Source organism: Babylonia areolata, chromosome 29 (genome assembly GCF_041734735.1).
Source record: "Babylonia areolata isolate BAREFJ2019XMU chromosome 29, ASM4173473v1, whole genome shotgun sequence".
NCBI lineage: Eukaryota > Metazoa > Mollusca > Gastropoda > Neogastropoda > Buccinidae > Babylonia > Babylonia areolata.
Window position 1 is genome coordinate 37,596,939 of NC_134904.1, and position 19,577 is coordinate 37,616,515.

A 19,577-nucleotide genomic window follows, 5' to 3' on the forward strand; every position below is an offset into this window, starting at 1 on the left:
AGATCACATCAACATCAGGCCAACACACAGGACGGGCAAGCAGAAAGGCTGAAGAAAAAAAACATGAGGTCATTATGCAACAGCAACAGATTGATAAAGAAGCCTTCCCCCCCCCCATGACAAACCCAGCCACCCACCCCCAGGCCAGGTCAGCTGGTACCAGAAGTATTATGCAGTGAGAACACACACACTGCCCCTTGTATTCCAATGCTAACAGACAGGACCAGCGTAGCAGTTGACAGGTCAGAGACAGGAGAGGTCTTTGGTTTGAAGGTGACTATACAGCAAGCAAGCTCCAGCCAGGTTGTCTCCCCCCCCCACCCCTCCCACCACCACCAAACGTCCCTGGAATTCTGGTGAATCTTCTGTGAGAAGCAGGAAGCGCAGGGACAGTGTTGCACAGGCTGGGAACAGACTGGGCACGCCATACTTCATTTCATCCCCTTGCTGCTTTCCAGCATCCAGTTATCAGTGGAAAATATGATGACTTTGTTTGCATCTGAAACAATATCAAAGAAAGCAATAAGTGACTGGGCACTTCCAGATGCACACAAAAAAAACCCCTGATCTCTTTTACTGTTTTAGTCTTTATCATTATCAAAAAACAAACAAACAAAAAAAAAAGCTATTTTTAAGCAAGCCGCATACATGGGGAGTTCGTATTATACTCACCATGTCAAACTGATGCAAACCAGGCCTATCTGTTTGCTCTTCTCGGCCAGAATTTATTGCGGAAACTCGGTGATATGACGTCTCACCATTAGACGGCCGTCTCCTAGCCAATGAAATGCCGTTTCTGGCAGTGGGTAAACAATCATTCCAATGGCCAGCAAAGAAATGTCTCATGTGAAGCATGGCATGAACCGTGGGAACGGACGGGTGGGCATTTGAATTTGACATAGTAAGTATATTCAACTGTATATATATATATATACTGTACCATGTCAAACTGATGCAGAATTCAAAGCAAATGGAGGAGGGCATTGCCTCCTGGTTCACATGAGGAGCCCTTGAAACCGTGACAGCCAAGTTAGCCGCGACAAAGGAAACCCCTAAGAACCATATGCTGTGACCATACAGACTTCTCTGAGGAGGAAATGGATGCAAATCCTGGCAGAGGCACAGAGTGCTGAAAGGTGGCTTAAGTGGCAACAGCGCAAGCCTCCTGAGCTATCAGAATCCTGCATTAACGGAACTGAAAATGCCTACAGTTCCGATGTGCAGGCATTCCGACCTGGCTTCCAAACCATCTTGGGCGGGATCAGGAAGTAAGGAAAGGCATAAGCAGCCAGCTTGCTCTAGTTCAGAGAAAAAACATTCGCTGCCCAAGATCCTGTGTCTGCAACCAGTGTGACAGGAATCAGGTGTCTTTGACAGACCTGTGGTAAAGAGAACCTGGAAACCCCTGCCAGCCCCACAGTCAGCAGAGAATGGGGTGCACTGGAATGACCACACGGGAGGGCAGAGAGCAGGGTTACTCAATCCCTCCACATGAACCTCAGGTACCGGTATGATGCCGGATGAATAAGGATCTGGACACACACAACCTGCAGGTTTAAAGCAGTGGCACATCGTACTGCTTAATGGTCCATGAGGATGTGGCCCTGTTGAGGGGGACAAATCCAGGATTGGTCACCACTCTCTCGGGACCTCTGGAATCACCAGCAGGCATCTCCAAAACCCCAGGGCCCCAGTTTGGGGTCTGATGTCACGCCTTCAAGAAGCAGTGAGATATCCCCGTTGTTGAAATGCTGTCATGCTCCTCTAACCTGGGTACAAAAGAAAGAGGAGTGGCTCACAGAGGAGGGGGAATCTTCTGCCTGAAACAACATGCACCCCAATTCTAGCCCCAAAATAACCAAGTCCTTGAGTCCCAATTCGCACAACTGTTATGCGTGGGAGAGAAGCCCCACTTGCCGGGGCTGAGTGACTGGAGGGTCTGAAATGTGTCCGAGTCATCGGGGGTGTGAACAGGCCCCCTATCTGTGCAGGGGACAAAGACCCAAGAGGGAGTGCTGCTGGGTGGGAATTAACCATGCGGCAGCCTTTTCTTCTTCTGGGGTGTTAGAGAGATAGATGACGGTGGCCCTTCTGGCAAGCACGGAGTTGATGTGCTGGCTGGTAGTAAGTGTCTGCCTTAACTGTCAGGCACGCAGCCACTCTGTCACCCAAACTAATCAGCCATGAATACTGGGGCGAGTCTGTAAGTAGGAGAAAGTCAGGAACGGTCTGCAATGATCAAAGGAGAGCAGAGAGCAAGACGAAGTTTACAAAACAAAACATCGAAGCCCCTGGGTCCATCGAAGTTCCTTCCTGGCATCGAATAAAATGTCACAAACAGACGCAAACAATGTAAGATACATGAATCCCGAGACGAAAACGTCCCGGAGAGCCGCAATAAATAACATGCATGAAAATAACATTTCTAATGCATAAAAGGTTGGCAAAGACATAGCAAACTGATAATGTCACTTATCTCAAAAATGGCGGCCACTGAGAATGACTGTTTACCTGCTGCTGGAAACGGTATTTCACTGGCTAGCAGATGACAGTCTAATGGTGAGATGCCGAATCATTGAGTTGCCGCGATAAAATTTTGGAGAAGAGCAAACAGATAGGCCTGGTTTGCATCAGTTTAACATGGTACAGTATATTACACCAAAACTTGGTTTTAAGGACAAAAACACATCACTGTACAGACACTCAAATAAAACATACAAGCATACAGAGATTCTCTTTGTCTCTCTCATGAATACACACTCAATGACACATGTTAAACAGACATTATAAACTCTATCATTCCACTGCACAAGTATATCGCTTTGAAGCACATGTATACATATACTGCATACAAAACACACAGATACAGTACATCCAACCCCAACCATCCACCAACCCAGCCACAACCACCACCATTATCATCAAAATACCACCATCACCTACAAATTCTGTGACGGAAATCCAAAAAACACAGAAATTATCTAAATGACACACATGGACTGATGGAGCGAAAGAACGTACACACAAAAAAGAACCTTTTCTTCTTTTCTTTTTTTAAATGTTTTATGTAGGCCTACACATTTTTTAACAATAATAAAGAAAATGATGGATACAATGGGGAAACACTGACAGAGATGGATTCGCACAAATCACATTCAACTACTTACTTTTTATCATGTTGTCTTCAAATAGCTCCCATCCTGTAATAAAATGACAAAAAAATCATTGTTAACATGATTTCTGAACCAGACAAAAAGTACTTGAACTTGTTCAGGATTTTCTTCAGACTTATCCGCACATAATTTCTTGATGTTCATTTTACATATTAACATTATAGATCTGTGTAAACTTCCACTCCCAACCTACACCCCTCCTCCTGAATTTGAAGTCCACACAATTCATTCAAATTGATGAGGATGATGATGCAGATGCTGCTGCTATGGGGGTCCATTTTAGGGTGGGAATGATGTGACAAGGGCTGTACTCTACGCTTCCTTGCCTAACAAGTAACGTGCCCCAGTCAACCAGGACTGGGACATCCAGACACATGCAGTGCTGCTCTGGAAATTTGAGCAACGTTTCCTTGAACTCATCAATGAAGGGGATGATTCCCCAACTGTGTAGTCCCAGTTTTCCCATTTGCACTCACAGCACTCAAATCTCACTCTCACTTGGAGCTGGCCACAGGCCGAAATATTCCACTTCTGAAGGGGCTTGAAGCTGCTTCCTTGGTCGTCAGTCCCCAATGTTTACCACAAATTTAAAGAGTAAATTATGAACTGAAACAAGCTTATAACAAGGCAATTTCATGTTATGTACATGTATCACATGCAGCTGTCAAAAACATGTTTAAATGTTAAAACATACTTTAATTTTCAGCCACACATTAAATATAAATAAATAAATAAAAATTACTTAGTAGCATAAACAGCACTGTTCATGTGCAAAGACTTGATGTACACATGTGTACATTAATACGAATGAGGCATGGATTAAAATCTGGAAATGGAAAAAAAACTTTTTGATCAATTTCCCCAAAGGCAACAAAACACTGTGGGACACACTCTGGTAATCTCACACTCACTGGCTGCTGTCCAATCACATGGACACTATGCTGTTGGAGTACTGCTTTTTACATGTATGTGTTCACAAGATAAACTGATGTGGTCTATTCAGGAACAGTTTCAACAGACATTCATCACTGTTTCAATTCTGACATTTTGGAGAAATAAACTTGTCCATGGAAAACACAAGTTGTGTAACATCAGCCTAAGTTATCAAGCTTCAAAGTTTATAATTCATTAGAAGGTTACTCAGCCCTATGATGTAATGTTTTTATTTCATTTTTTCCAAGATCTGTTTTCAAAAATTGCCCAAAAGAGCCAAACAGCATTGCTGGTGTCATCCCAGCCTGCGTTTCTTTACCAGGCCCAACTTTATAAGAAATGGGCCTACCATTTAGATGATAGAATCCTTGGCAAAGAACAAAACTTTTTATAACTTAAAAAAAACAAACAACAACAACAAAAAACACACACACATCAAATTGATGAATTTTTTCCCTTAATCTCTGGAGACAAGATTTTTTTTGGTTAAATCATATTTATAAAGAAACACCACACATAAAATAATCATTAAATGTCATATAATCATCTGTACACATTTCTAATCTTCATTTGTTCATAATAATCATAAATAATAAATGTATCATATATAAAAATCAAACCCACTGTACAATGCAGAATAAACAGAAGGAGGCTTTGCACTGAATTTATGTATATATATGACTAGGAATAAATGAGTTTCTTTTGCTTTTTCTTTGTGTTTGTGTCATGCGTAACGCAGCTTCCCCTCGAGCATATACCCATTTATTTACTTGAAAAATCATAGTTACCATAGTTTCTAGCATTATGTATTATTTCTAAAGGACTTGCAGAAAGTATACAGCATGTTAATGATAAAGTTTTCATCCCACAACTATCTGCAAGAAAATGTTCTGAAAGAAGTTTAACTGTGTTACGGATTCACAAGAATCAGGGGTCTCCTGAACATAAGATACAGCAATGACTGGGTCAAATATGCTAACGTATACTTGTCACAATCTATCTCAACAGGCAATTCAATAATAATTTCCATTTCATCAAAATCTAAGTGATTCATTGGGGTCACTCTGTAACACTGGTTACATTCTAAGCACATGTGATCTTTCAAGACATGTATCAGTGAAACAAACAAAGCAGTCAATTTCTTTTCTTTTGTAAAATTATTCTGCTTTCCTTTAAGTACTCTAATTGTATATCTAAACATCTCCATCATCATTTTGAAGTTTGAGAAACTGGTCCCCCTTTTAGTTACCAGAAGCAAATAATGACACACACACACACACACACACAAACACACACATATATATATATATATGTGTGTGTGTGTGTGTGTGTGTGTGTGTAAAAAAAAAAAAATGTAAGCATTACTTTGTCAACTTCATTTCAGTACCAAAATATCAATATGAAGACAAGTTTCAGAAGAGTTTGAAGAGCTGACATGCAAAGTATAACATCTGGCTTATAACTGTACACTTAGTAACTACTTAGTCATTAAAAAGTGTAGACCTGTTTCTCTCTCTCTCTCTGATTTTATTATTTTAATCATACATCAAGTTTTGTCAATAATTCAAATGCAAATGAGGTACAAGTTAACAGCATACAGTACAATCCAAAGGCTTCCACTCACCTTTACTTAGAAATCGTCTGTTGTCTTCATGAATCTGCTGACGAGTCAAATCCAATGGTTCCTGCAAAGGACGATAGACAGGCAGGCTGAGTTTGGCAGGAGGAAGAGCAGTGTGATCCCCAGCTGCCTGACTGCTATCCTCTGTCGATTGCGCTGCAGTCTCCCGCTCACCGTCAGTAGGTGACTGGACCGGCGATGAGTTCAGGGGCACTGAAAGACTTTCTGGCACAGCTCTGGCCTGTGCATCTGCCTCTTTCAGTCTCCCTGCTCCAGCATCAAAGCCGCTGCTGCTACTGCTACCGTTTGCTGGAATGGGTGCTGGAGCGGAATCTCCTGGGGACTGCTCAGCCACCTCTGTTGCACGACTTATCACCAAGCTGTGCCCTGCAATGACCCCGTTCAACCCTGCTATGTGTGGACCTTTTGCTTGCTTGCTAGCATCCCTATCACAAGTGTTCACTGAGTTATTCCCACTGGGGCCAACTCTTGAGGGTGGGACTGCACCCCCACCAGTGGCCTCGTTTACGGGGTTCACATCACATTTCACTGAGAAGTCTGAAGGTTTGGAATCACTGGCACTGGATTGGTCTCTGAGACTGGCAGAGCCAGACGAGGCATTGACTGGAATAGTTTTGCAATGACTAGAACCAGCACTGTCTCTGACCTCACCACCTGAAGGCATTTCAAGGTTAGGGAAATGTTGATCTGAGATTTCAACATTGCTAGAAATGGTGTGCGAGGTGGATGTGCTAGAAATACTACTACAATTAGCAACAGCTGTTGGGCACCTGGCAGAAGGAGAACGTGTGGCGGTCACTATGTCTTTGCCAACACTCACTGATGAGCCAACACTCTCACTCCCAGAAGGCATGACAAGGGATCCTCCACTTGTCCAGGAAACAGGCAAGTCCCCAAAGCTATAACCACAGTTTCTGTTCTCATCTTCTGATGCATCACAGAAGATTACTATCTTCTTCTTGATGCCGTTATTCGCTGGTTTTGTCGTTTTGGTTTTGCTCTGTGGGATTCCTGGGACAGACTGAGATCTGAGGCCAGAACTAGGCTGTGTTCCCCTAGATCTGGAAAGGTTGGAGGATTGGTGTGTGTTTGGGCTGGATGTCAGAGTGGTGGTGAGTGAAGCAGTCCCATTGAGAACAGTTGGGCTGGTGACGCACACGGCTGGAATGGTGTTGGCCACACTCCCAGACAAAGCTGCCTGGGTTGGTGCCTCAGTTCCTGGCACTGTCTGTCTGTTGTCAGAGTCAGGGCCAGTAGAGGGACATGCCAGCACTGACTCAACTTTTTCCTGATCACTTGCACAACCCACAGGGCTGACACCACCACTGACTGCAAGCACATTCACTGGGCTAGCCATTCCTCGGCCACCTTTCTCCGGACTGTCCTTGTCACGTGGCAACATCTCTTGACTGCCGGTCCTCTGCAGGCTGTTGCCACTGACAGCTTTGGACAGATCTTCTGGAGCAGAACCAATAGAATGTCTTCGTTCCTGTGGAGACCCTTTCCACTTCATAGCGGTGGTGGGTGTCACTGCCGATTCCTCGCTAGTGCTGTCGCACATACTGGAACTGACGCTGGCAGCCTGGGAGGAGTCCACACTCTGTCGAGGGGTGTTGGCAGAGGCTATGGAAGCATAAGACACAGGATAATTGACTCGGCCTTTGTTCCCTTTCCCTTGGACAGCAGGCAGAGACTTGCTGGAGGCCTTGTCACTGTCTCTGTCAAAGGAAAGCTGGCCAACGCCACAAGGCAAATCTTCCAAAGAACGAGCCTCCTGGCCCAGAAACGGGAAGAGACCACAGCTGCGATCAGATGGGTTCAAAGCAGGAAAAGCAGACTGGCTCAGATCCTGCTCAGTCTCCGGTCTTCCTACCCTTGCCTCTTTTTCCAGTGAAGAGGGAGCAGGTGGTGGTGGTGATGATGAGTAATGATGCTGATGAGACTGAGTGGTGGTACGCCATCCATATGTTGTTTCCCGGTGACTGTGTCTGTTGTAAGAGTAAGTTTCTGATGAAACCTGAGAAGGAGGGGAGAGATCAGGATCTTTATGTGTATAGAGGTGACTAGAGGTCTGTGCATTGGTATTATTGTTTCTGCTTTGCACTCCACGTTTCTTCCTTTTTGTAGATACAACCGTAATAAAATTGTCATCTTGAGCATTAACAGGACTAATGTCGTGTGTGACTGGTGAATCTAGTGAGGCTGAAGAATTGTCTTCAACTGATGCTTTCTCTGGGTCATCTGAAAGACAACCATTTGCACTGACAGATACTCTCTTCTCCTTCTGAACACCAGCCGAAGACACTCTTTCACACACACTTTCTGCTTTGCCAACCATTCTGGGTAACTTACCCTTGGACTTTTTGCTTACATAGTTATTGTCTGTACTGTGAGCACCATCTTTCTTATGATTGTTGGTGCCCCCATTCTTACCTTTGCCTTTCCCTTCGCCAGGTAGAACACCCTTATCTTTCCCTTCTACAGTTGGCACACCCTTGTCTTTCTCTTCTACAACTGACATGTCCTTGTTTTTCCCTTCTCCACTTGACATACCCTTGTTTTTCCCTTCTAAAGTTGGCACACCTTTTTTCTCTTCTCCAGTTGGCACAACTTTGTCTTTCCCATCTCCACTTGGCACTATTTTCTCACCATTTTCAGATTTGGCAATGGAAAGAATGTGGTTTGGCTGAGTTTCTGTCTTTACAGTACTGTGGGCTGACTTTGCCAGGATGCTGTTTGAAGTATGGTTCTCCACAGTTTTGGGGCTTTTGGGTGAAGCTATCTCTAAAGGGTCCAGCTGCTTTTCGGAAGCCGGAGAGTTCCCCATCTCCACTGGAACTTCCTGCACTACCTCAGAACTTGCTTCCTGGTCTTCTCCGTGGTTCTGCTTACCTGCTGTCTGCCCGCTGGCAGCCAGAGATGGCAAGTGGTCATCTATACTGGAATATGTGGTGAAAGATTCTGTCGATCTCAACAACTGTGTTGTCTCAGATGCCGGAGTGAGACCATCCTCTGCATTCTCTCCAACTCCTGTCGTTGTCAACTGCTTTGAGCTGGTCTTGGATTTGTCATTTTTATGAGAAGTAATGTTCACTGGAGCAGTTCCATGATCACCACTGTCTGCTAAATGAAGTCCACGCTTTTTCAGTGTCTTTTGATTTATTTCATTGTTAATGTATTTCACAAGCTGATTAACGTCTTTGCAGTCTCCTACATAGTCAGGGCAATTCTGAGCCTCAACGGTTGATTTGGTCTGACCACCTTTCCTGGCGCGTTTACGTTTCTCTGCAGAACCATTTCCAACAAGGCTGGAGGAGTGTTGGGGGTCTTCAGATTTATTGCCCATGCCGTGACGGTCCCCCTTCTGAGTCGCCGAGTCATTGTTTGAGGTGACAGAACCTGATTCTGTGGACGTCTTCTCCTGGGAGCTGGGTGACTGTCTCAAACGTTGGTAATCCTTACGAGTTACAGTCGGCAGAGGGTTACCATTTACGTCGCATGATTTGAGTAAGCTCTTCTCCTCTTGACCATTTTCATCTGAAACACACACACTGGACAAGTCAGTCTTGTAGGCTTTAGTCCGCCAGGCAAATGGATATCTTTACAGTAATAAATGTGAACTGTAACTGATGACAGTTCTGCAGCATGACAAAAGAAATAGCTGTGCAAAATTTACTGCATAAGCAACTTCAGTATATATATAATGCCCGTTTCAACAGAGTGGTTCCTGAAATATGTAACTCTTGTCAGTTGTCTGCTGTACTTCAACCCTTGTGACAAACTGCAGTGTGACAAACCAACACACTGCAACAAACTGAAACTAAATAATTACAGTGAAAAATCTGTTTTTAATTTAAAAGAAGAGGAAGATGACAGCTTCAAGAATATAGATCTACACTTGCATGTGCCAACACACCACATGGAAAATACAGCCAACCAAATCAATCTTCCTGCTTTGGATTCATCACACATAAAAAAAAAGGAAAAAAGAAATAAAAGAGTGAAATTACAGGACAGTCCATGTCACAACAGTAAGCTGCATCAAGTCAGTAGACTATGAACTGTTTTAAACATTCCCTGACAAAGTAAAAGTTGTTAAAGCTGCTAAGTTAAATGTCTGCACCGCTTTGAATCGTGACCATGGTAATATACTGTTTTTAATATTCTCTAAATATGTACATAGTTCTTCTATAATATAAATGACTTTATTTAACATACATCATGATAAAAAAAAGAAAAAAAGTGAAACTAGAAATAGGATTACTAGAACTTCTGGACATTCTGGTGCTGTCAAAGCAGCAGCTGCAACAGTTAAGCAACATCTGAAACAGTGGCAATACAACAGCAGCAACAGCAGTACTAATCACAACAACAGCAATAGCATTATATATTTATTAGCCACACTGCCAACCACAGTGCACACAGCAGCAGCAGCACCCAGCAAACTTCCATGTGCTCTTCTGAAAGTATTCCCAACACAAAGACATCCACAGTGTGACTGTCAATGCAGTCCCATGTCTGAATGGTCAATAGTCTCCTCAGTTTAGCAAACTAGGCGGCAGCTTCCTGTTTTGCCACCTCCGCCCACACCCCTTCCCCCCAGGCCCCCTCCCCCCCCCCTTTTTTTTTTCTTCAACTATCTCCACTATCTGAAATCCTGTCTGTTCTGTCTTCCTGTACAGGCCTCTCTCACTCATCGACAGAAAAATACTGCCTTGCTCATTTTCCAGAGAAAGCTCTAATACAAACTCACAAACTTCCACCCATGTTTCATGTTCATGGGCAATTCATCTGAGTCACGCTGGCAGAGTTCCTTGAAATCAACTAACTTGTCTAAGACGAAGAAAGACAGAAACATAAGCATCTGCGCACGCGCGCGCGCACACACACACACACTCACAAACACACTTGTTTTTAAAACAAGAATATGCACATATATACAAGTATACAATTATACAGAAGTACTGATACACACAAGCACATTTCATTCATCATCATCATCATCATAAGCACACACACACACACACAGACACACACACACTACAAAAATCACACACACAAATACACACACAAACACACATGCACCTGCATTAACACAAACCCTAAAATACACACACATATATGCATACTACAAAACATTTGGTACAAGGTGCTGAGCAGATAGTCTTAATGTGTGATTAAGGTCTGAGTGCCTAATTAACACCAAATGTGCACACAAAAAACAAACAGAACAAAAAAAAACACCAACAAAACAAAAAAACCCACTGGAGTTGCTTTGCTTTCTAAATTGGCTTCTTTCATCAAACAATTTTATTGATTTAATGCCCAAATTGTTACCGAGCAATTTGAGAATTTTTTATTTCGTTACATATGAATCTTAATGATGCTTGAAGTTTATTTCTGATTACAGATTTTCTATGGAATGGTCAGGAATATCAAAAATAAAAATATCAAATTCACAAAAAATGTGATAATACATAATAATTATTCACACACGTGTTATAAAATGGACTTAACACTGACCTTTCTCCAATACTGGAATCTACCTTAGATCTCAATTAAACAATGACATGTGCCCAGTCATCTGATTCACACACAAAAATCGACAAAATCGAAATGACAGAAGTTTCGTTGTTAAACTTACCCAAATAACGATAACTGTCACCAGTTAATTCTAACACAGTATAGTCCCAAGCTGTGCCTTTTTGTCATAATGCCTATAAAGAAATGCAGGACATAACATTAAAACCACGGGACTGATGATGACTCTGCACCACGGGACTTCGACGACGAAAACATCCCCCACCAACAACAATCAATAATCGCTTCGCTTTGTCTTCTCCGTTCCGATTGGTTTTCCGCTTTGTCCATGGGTCGTAACCAGAGCTGTAATTGGCTGAACATACTAAAGATGGCTGCTTTGCTTTTGGACTTCGATCCTCCCAAACTGACAGCAGAGTCGGATGTTCGAACTCTTAAGGTAGCGCATTCCCTGTCGTACTGTTATTGAAAATCAATCACGAACTTAAAGACAAAAATATCACGTAGATATGTATCGTCGACAGTTTTTAACCATGTGCAACTTAAATGTCCGACACAGCAAGCTGGTACCAGCAGTAAAATAAGCAACGACTTCCGTGTCAATTCTTTTGGGGTGTGTCCTGGGTGTGTCGTCTGGTTTGTTGCCTTCAGTTCAAATGGTTGGTGTGTGTGAGCTGGGGGCGGGGGAGGGGAGGGGGACAATGTGTATGGAAGGGCAGGGGATAGTCCGCATCGTCTGGCAAGGTCGCCGAGAGGTCAAATGCCTATTTTTGCGTCCAAAATGGACGTGTACTTGTTGACAAGTATATATACTTCATTCCTCTTGACAATAAACTGACGACTAGGAGACCGATTTCTTTCTTCAAGTATATTATCAATATTTAACCTTTGCCAGTGTGTATCTGCTGGCAGTTGTTTCCCATTAGACCTACAATCTTAAACTTTAAAAAAAAAACCCAACAGTTTCAGTTTCAGTAGCTCAAGAAGGCGTCGCTGCGTTCAGACAAATCAATATACCCTACACCACATCTGCCAAGCAGATGCCTGGCCAGCACAAAAAAACAAACTGAGAACACCGACTGGATTGAAAGGACTTTACTTTTTCTTCAAATTTTCCCCTTTCCTCACACCAGTATGGACTACACAGAAACTTGTTGCAACAATTGGAAAATAATAAAATGCAAAACGAAAAAAAATGAGGGAGGGCATTTATTTCTTAGAAAATGTCAGTTGCATAGTTCTCTGTGCGTGTGTGTGTGTGTGCGCATGCGTACATGCATGCATGTGTGTGTGTGCGCGAGTATGTCTGTCTGCCCATGTGAGAAAAACAGAGAAACAGAAAGTGTGTATGTGTGTGTGTGTGTGCATGTCTGTCTGTCCATGTGAGAAAGCAGAGAAACACAGAGAAAGAGTACATATGTGTGTGTCTGTACATATGTGTGTCTGTCCATGTGACAAAGAAAAACACAGAAAGAGTGTGTGTGAGTGTGTCCGTGTTTGCCTGTCCATGCAAAAAAGAGAAAAAACTGAGAAACAGAGAGAGGGTATGCATTTGTGCACATGCATGCTGGGTAAAGCAGAATTACCACATGAGGTCTACTTTCCAATAATACTTAATGCAATGAATGATAAATTATTAATCCCTTTGCAATTACTTTCTACCACTACTGCATTTAGTTATTAGACCACATTTACTGATATATGATGACACTTCAGATTTTACATCCGTAAGGAAACAAATGGCAAAAGTATTATTACAAAGGATATTTGGTGGGCCAAATCTTCCTTTTTAGTGTTAACATACAACAGATGGCAACAGCTTAATTAATTTTGTAATCAGTGGCTTCCCTCTCACGAATTTCTACTTCTAGTTACTGCAAAACAGAACACTTTAACATTTACATGAGTGTATATTATAGATCTATATAGATACAATCCACCCACCCACACCCACATATATTGAGACAGACAGAAAGAGAGAGAATACATACATATATGTAGATGCTAACACACACACACACAATATATATATATATATATATATATATACATACATATATATGAAAATGACAGAAAAAGAAGACGAAAATATCCACATAATTTTTATGTTATACTCTCCTGATGAATCCCAATGGGTGAAAATTTGAAAGTGTAAGTGAAACTGGACATTCATTGTATGGAGAGTGGGAGGGGATGCGGGGTGTGTGTGTGTGTGTGTGTGTGTGTGTGTGTGTGTGTGTGTGTGGGCGGAGGGGGCGGGGGGCTCCAGTATTTTCTTGTTGTCTGCATTCAATGATCTACCCTCTAACCCCCCTGAAAATATTTTCATGAAGCGCTGCCAACAGTTCAAAGCTTTACCTTGCACTCTCTCTCTCTCTCTCTCTGCCTCTCTCTCTTCATGCTGATCTTCACATGAATCGACCAATTTCTAAAGAAGAGATACCTCTGGCATTAAGAAAACTTAAAAATGGTAAGGCAGCTGGTCCTGATGGTGTTGTTAGTGAACTGTATAAAAATTCTTCTGATCATGTAGTTCTTTTCTTTATTAAATTGTTTAATCAACTGTTTGACAATGGTGTATACCCTAATGACTGGATTGAATCTATTATTTTGCCCATATGCAAGAAAGGCGATGTAAATAATCCCAATAATCATAGAGGAATTTCTTTAGGTAATATAAGTAGTAAATTGTATGGAATAAATATCAAGAGAAGACTACAGGAATGGGTTGACGAAAACATCACTGGTGATTATCAAGCTGGTTTTTAAAAAAAGGATAATCTACAGTAGACTACATGTTTATGTTGCTTTCTCTTGTCCAAAAACAGTTTTCCTTTAACTGAAAGTTGTGTGTCGCTTTCATTGATTTTGAAAAGGTGTTTGACTCTATTAACAGAATTCTTCTTTGGCCAGTTTTACTAAGGAATGGTATCTGAGGTAAACTTTATAACTGTATAAAAAGTATGTATAATGTAGTACGAGCTAGAGTTTGTTGTGGTACCAAACTTACTGAATTCATCAACTGTACAGCTGGAGTTCAACAGGGTGATGCTTGTATCTCAGTTTTGTTTCCTCTCTTTATAAACGAACTTGCAATTCGGGTAATTACTAATGGGAGACACGGGGCTTTGTTTTCAGCTGATGCCTTTGAAATGTTCATACTTCTTTCAGCTGATGATGTTACTTTAATGTCAGAAACTGTTGTAGGCCTACAAACACAGCTAAATTCTTTACATCATGCGACAGATTCACTTCAATCAAAAGTTAATGACTAAAAGTAATATCATACATAGTATTTCGTAAGGGTGGTTTTCTGGGTAACAGGGAAAGATGGTTGTAATGTGATGCATTGATGCCAGTTGTTAATGTATATATAAATATTTGGGAATATTTTTCTCCCCACGTTTGAGTTTTGCTGGCACTTGCAAAGATTTAGCATGTAGGGCTAAAATTGCTTTAATCTGTATTATGAAAAATCTATATGCATTCAATAATACTTCTTTTAATTAATTTATTAGCTTTTTAATGCACAGGAACAGCCATTTGTGTTATACAGTTCAGAGTTGTGGGGTCTAGATATAGAGCCGCTATTCATTGTGAATCAGTTTATACTTTTGCTTTAAAGAAATTCTTAGGTGTTGAGAGGCAAACTCCTAATGATTTACTTTATGGAGAAACAAATCGGTACCCAATGTATACAGCTGCTGCAGTTAAATGTATTCGTTATTGGTTAAGGTAATTACAAATGGATGACAACAGATTACCTCGTAAAGCTTAAAATATGCTGTTTGATTTGGATACTAGAGGCAAAGTAAATTGGGCAACAAAGTTACGTCACTGTTAATTTGAGTAATGGGTTTGGTTTTGTTTGGTTTAACCAAGGTGTTGGCAGCATTCAGTCATTCATTTGTGCTTTTCGCCAACGTTTGACAGACATTTGAAATATATTTTGACAAGATTCAGACTACATATTTCTGAGTTAGCGGTTCATCATTATTGATATGGAACAAGTAATGACTGATCTGATTTGTCCATTATGCAAAGATGTGACAGAAAATGAAAAGCACTTTGTTACTTTGTTCTTTGTTATCCAGCTTTGAGGAATATTAGCGAAAGATTTATCAAGCCTAAATATTATAGACAACCAAATATGTTTAAACAGAACCTATCAATGTCTTCAACCGTCTATGAAATTGTTAGAAACCGTGCTTTGTATTTATATAAAGCTTTCAAAGTATGAGAAACCATTATGCCATGAGAATAATGATTCTCATACAATATGTTTCGTAGCTAGGCTAGCTTTCATTTGGAACTGATGTTATAATATCAAGTTTTCCATATATTTTGCATTATGGTGTTTGCATTGTATTATGTTCACATACCCCTACATAAGGGGCCTTGGGCTATATATGAATAAATTATCTTGAATCTTGAATTTCTGCATGTGTGCATGTGTCTTTCATACTTTACACAGAAATGGTTCACATTTTACACATTACATAAAATGGGTTTACTCAGTTCTCTCTCCTGTAGTGTTAGGTAGGCTCTGAAGGCCTGACCAGTTGGTTGGATTAATCACTGTATGTGCAGATGTATGTGCATTGTATCAGTCAATCAGGAGCATTCTGAGTGAAGTCAAGAAGTTGAGAACACATGTTGGAAGCATGGATCAAATTAACCCTGGCAGGATACTGAAGACATTATTCTCATATAATAATATATGTCTCATATAATAATATATTCTGGAAATCAGGATGTTGGTTGATTGTCATTTAAACCCAATCTGACAGCAACAATGTGTGAAAACATTTTACTCAATCGCTGCCACGTTTTCAACAACAAAATGAGTCTACCTAATACCAAATGCTTTATACTGCAGTTAACATTTAACACTACATAACCATTGTCAGCATGTCTTATACTCTTGAGTCAAAGGATTTTTCTCAAATTCTGAAAAAAAATTGCCTTTTTATTTTATATCAGTTTTCTTATGAACCATTTCCTTCGCATCTTTTCACTTTCACTCCTTGGTTTTTGAGCTCACTGGAAAAACCACAACCTGCAACTAATTACTGGATACATGCATACGATTTGTGAATTTTTCCCCTTGATCAAAAATGATCAAAATCATATCTTAAAATCCTGTTCTACATCACCTTTGAGTCTGACATGACTTTAAAAAGAAATGCCACTAATCAAATGACAGCTCATATTGTCATAATAACCACTTATATACCAAATTCTTCTCAAATTTTGAATTCACTTCATCGCATAATGTTTATCGTTCTGCTCTCATGCCACAGTTTACTTTAGTTTCAATCATATCATTTCATATCAAGTGTCACAGCTTTCAAGCTTTATCAGGCCTTTTGCCTGATCATTTGATCATTTGGACTTTAAAAAATTTTATTTTTAACTTTATATAACTTTAGTGTGCACAATTACTAATGCTATGGCTAGCTTCCAATGGAGAAATTAACTTGGAATCCATAATCCTTCCAGTGTTTATCTAATAAATTCTGAAAATTGTTAAGTGTTCCTGCAGTGACCGTGTTACAGGGCAGATTATTCCAGAAATTAACAACCCTGTGTGAAAAAAGTTTGATTTGATGATTGTCTTCATTTGTTTCAAAAGTTTCTTTCCACCTATTATACCCACAATTAATTGAGCTTGGTCTTGTAAAGCTGTGGACAGCACATTCATAATTATTAGCAATGAGTCAATAAGAAGTAATTTTATGTATACACAGATTGCACAACAGAAACTACCCACTTTCCCCCCCTCTCCCCAACACACACACACACACGTACACTAAACAAACACATACTACTGCTTTCAGTTGAAACCGGTGGAGCCCAGTCACCTGGCTTGCCACCAGATGCAGACTGGAAAGCGAAGTAGAAGGGCGATATCAAGTCATGGAAACGGGCGTACTGGACCAAGGTGGGCCCTGGCGACGATTTCTGTCGTCTCCACATACTCCACAAAGCAGTTACCTGAACGGCAGTCACCCCCACACTTTACACAGACACACACCGGCACTACTCGACACGGACAAACATTGAGTGCAGAACTGTCAAGTCGTGTGACACACAACCGGAACTTGGATGACACGTAAAATGCACCACGCTGATGAAATTCGAAGCCAACCGTCCCCTTATTTAGCAGACTGAATTAAAACCGTCTTCAAAGTACCAGGTTTGAAGGTGGATAAATATATCGAAACACAGACCTAGATTATCAATGGTAAAACTGCGCACGTGCGCTTGAAGAAGATCGTCTGCGCAGAAAACCTTCATACACTGAAAACGGGACGCCGGTGTTGCAACTCGGGTAACAATTGAATTGGTTTCACTTTCCTTAGTTAAAAACAAAACAAAACGAAGACCACAAAGTTCTGAGCAAGCTCGCCGATTCCACTACCAGACTGACGGCTTTTTCTATGTTCGGCAAAGTTCTGATCATTTAACTTTTTTGTCAGCAATTTCGTTGGCTACACTGCAATGGACACACACACACACACACTGTTTTAACAGGAGTCGTTGACCGTTTTAACTTTGATCGTCACATCTTGTCTCCAGTTTTCATGCTCTCTTATCTCAATCTTGACGCAGCAGTTCAAGGTCCCCTCGCTGTTGAGTCTTGAAGCGACAGGTCGAAAAGAAAAGAAAAACAATCTAGACTCCCTTGACAGTTATGGGTTCTCCGACACCGCTACCGGTGAAACTGAACTTCGAGAATGCCGGGTACTGGTTTTGATTATTGGCAAGTTTTTCAGTTGATTGTGTAATTTTTATACAAAATTAAACGGTGGTCGACCCAAAAAAAGTCTGGGCAAAATAATAAGAACAACAACAACAACACACACGAAAATCTTAACTTCGAGGTAGGCCGAAAATTGAACTAGACCGAAAATAGAACTAGGCAATGCACTTTAATTTCACATAATGACGACCTGATCCAATACAGATCATCTCTTTACTAACATACATAATTATAGCAGCCAAATTACCCATGTCAATGTGCTTGATGGCCTCTCAAAACATTCCAAACCACGTATCTGGGACACCCTGCCACAAAAGAATAACTTTTTGCTAAACGTGTGTGTGCATGTGTGCAATGCGCATGTGCACGCACACACACACACACACACAATCTTGAAGATTTTAAATCAAATGATTAACAGTTTCTTCTGCAAACATTTATTTCCAAATTCCAATTCTTTTTCATGAACCTCGATTTGGTTTTACATATTTTGCATTTCCTTAACTTGCACCCCCCCTCCCCCCCTCCCGCCCGCCTTCCTTCAGCCCTCCCTCACACACACTGCTCTGACTGACTCAAAACAGTTAAGTTCCATTCATTCAAGAGGGACTTCAGCAACTATGACTGCAGCATGCTCTATCATATACTACACCTAGGAACATAAATCTCCATCAGTGCTAATGTTCTGCAAAATACAAACATCTATGGTCCTTTTAATCATAAAAATTGGCATTTATATGGAGCAACACCTCACACACAGCAAGTTCTCCACACTACTAATTATACCACTTGGTATACCAGTAATATCACACACACACACACACACACACACGATACTGGCAAAAGGGTGTCTTACCACTGCACCACTAGCTTCTCTCCCACCTATTTTTTACTCTGTCAGTAGTATCAGTGAGCAGACAGGTAGTATCAGTGAGCAGACAACACAACCGACACTGGGAACCTCAAATTAAAAGTCACCGTGAACTGACACCAACAATTTCAAGGTTGTTAACTTCACCCTGCCAGCAGCTAAAGTGACAATCATCATTGTTCAAATAAGAAAGAAATACTGGACAAAAAAAAATATTTTCAAAATCGGCAAATGTAGATGGGGGGATGGGTGTTGGGGGCAGGGGGGGGGGGGAGTGGGGGGGGGGGGGTGTGAAGGAGAGGGACACAAAGAAAAGAAAACGATAGGTATCGGCTGAGAAAAAGATAAACACTCAGAAATTTCAACCAAAGAGCCAATATCTGAATAAAGAGGTGTGTCTGTATCACTGTGGATGTGGGTAAATCAAGTGTCAGAGAGGGATGGGGTGGAGGAGGGGGGCGGCGGCAGACACAGAGTTCAGCTTATGCCTCCTGTTCATGCTGCTCATGTCTGGAATTAGTTCAGCTCATTAACAATGAAAACTTGTAACCGACCCTGAAGAGTCAATCTGCGTCACCACTATGTGCCACTTCCATCCCACCCATCATCCATCCATCCCACCCACCCCAAGGTATCCATCTCCACTTGCTC

General features: G+C 41.3%; 1 protein-coding gene across 1 annotated transcript in view; it reads right to left on the bottom strand.

Annotated features, from left to right (window-relative positions):
- Window positions 1–387: 387 nt before the first annotated feature.
- The window catches only part of LOC143274663 (uncharacterized), a 37,988-nt gene continuing 18,798 nt past the window's right edge, over window positions 388–19,577 (bottom strand). The window contains exons 3-5 of the mRNA XM_076578535.1: window positions 5,731–9,285; window positions 3,168–3,200; window positions 388–499 (exon numbers count right to left, since the gene is read on the bottom strand). Coding sequence (XP_076434650.1) covers window positions 432–499; window positions 3,168–3,200; window positions 5,731–9,285 — 3,656 coding nt within the window. The 3' untranslated portion in view covers window positions 388–431. The remainder of the gene's footprint in view (window positions 500–3,167; window positions 3,201–5,730; window positions 9,286–19,577) is intronic.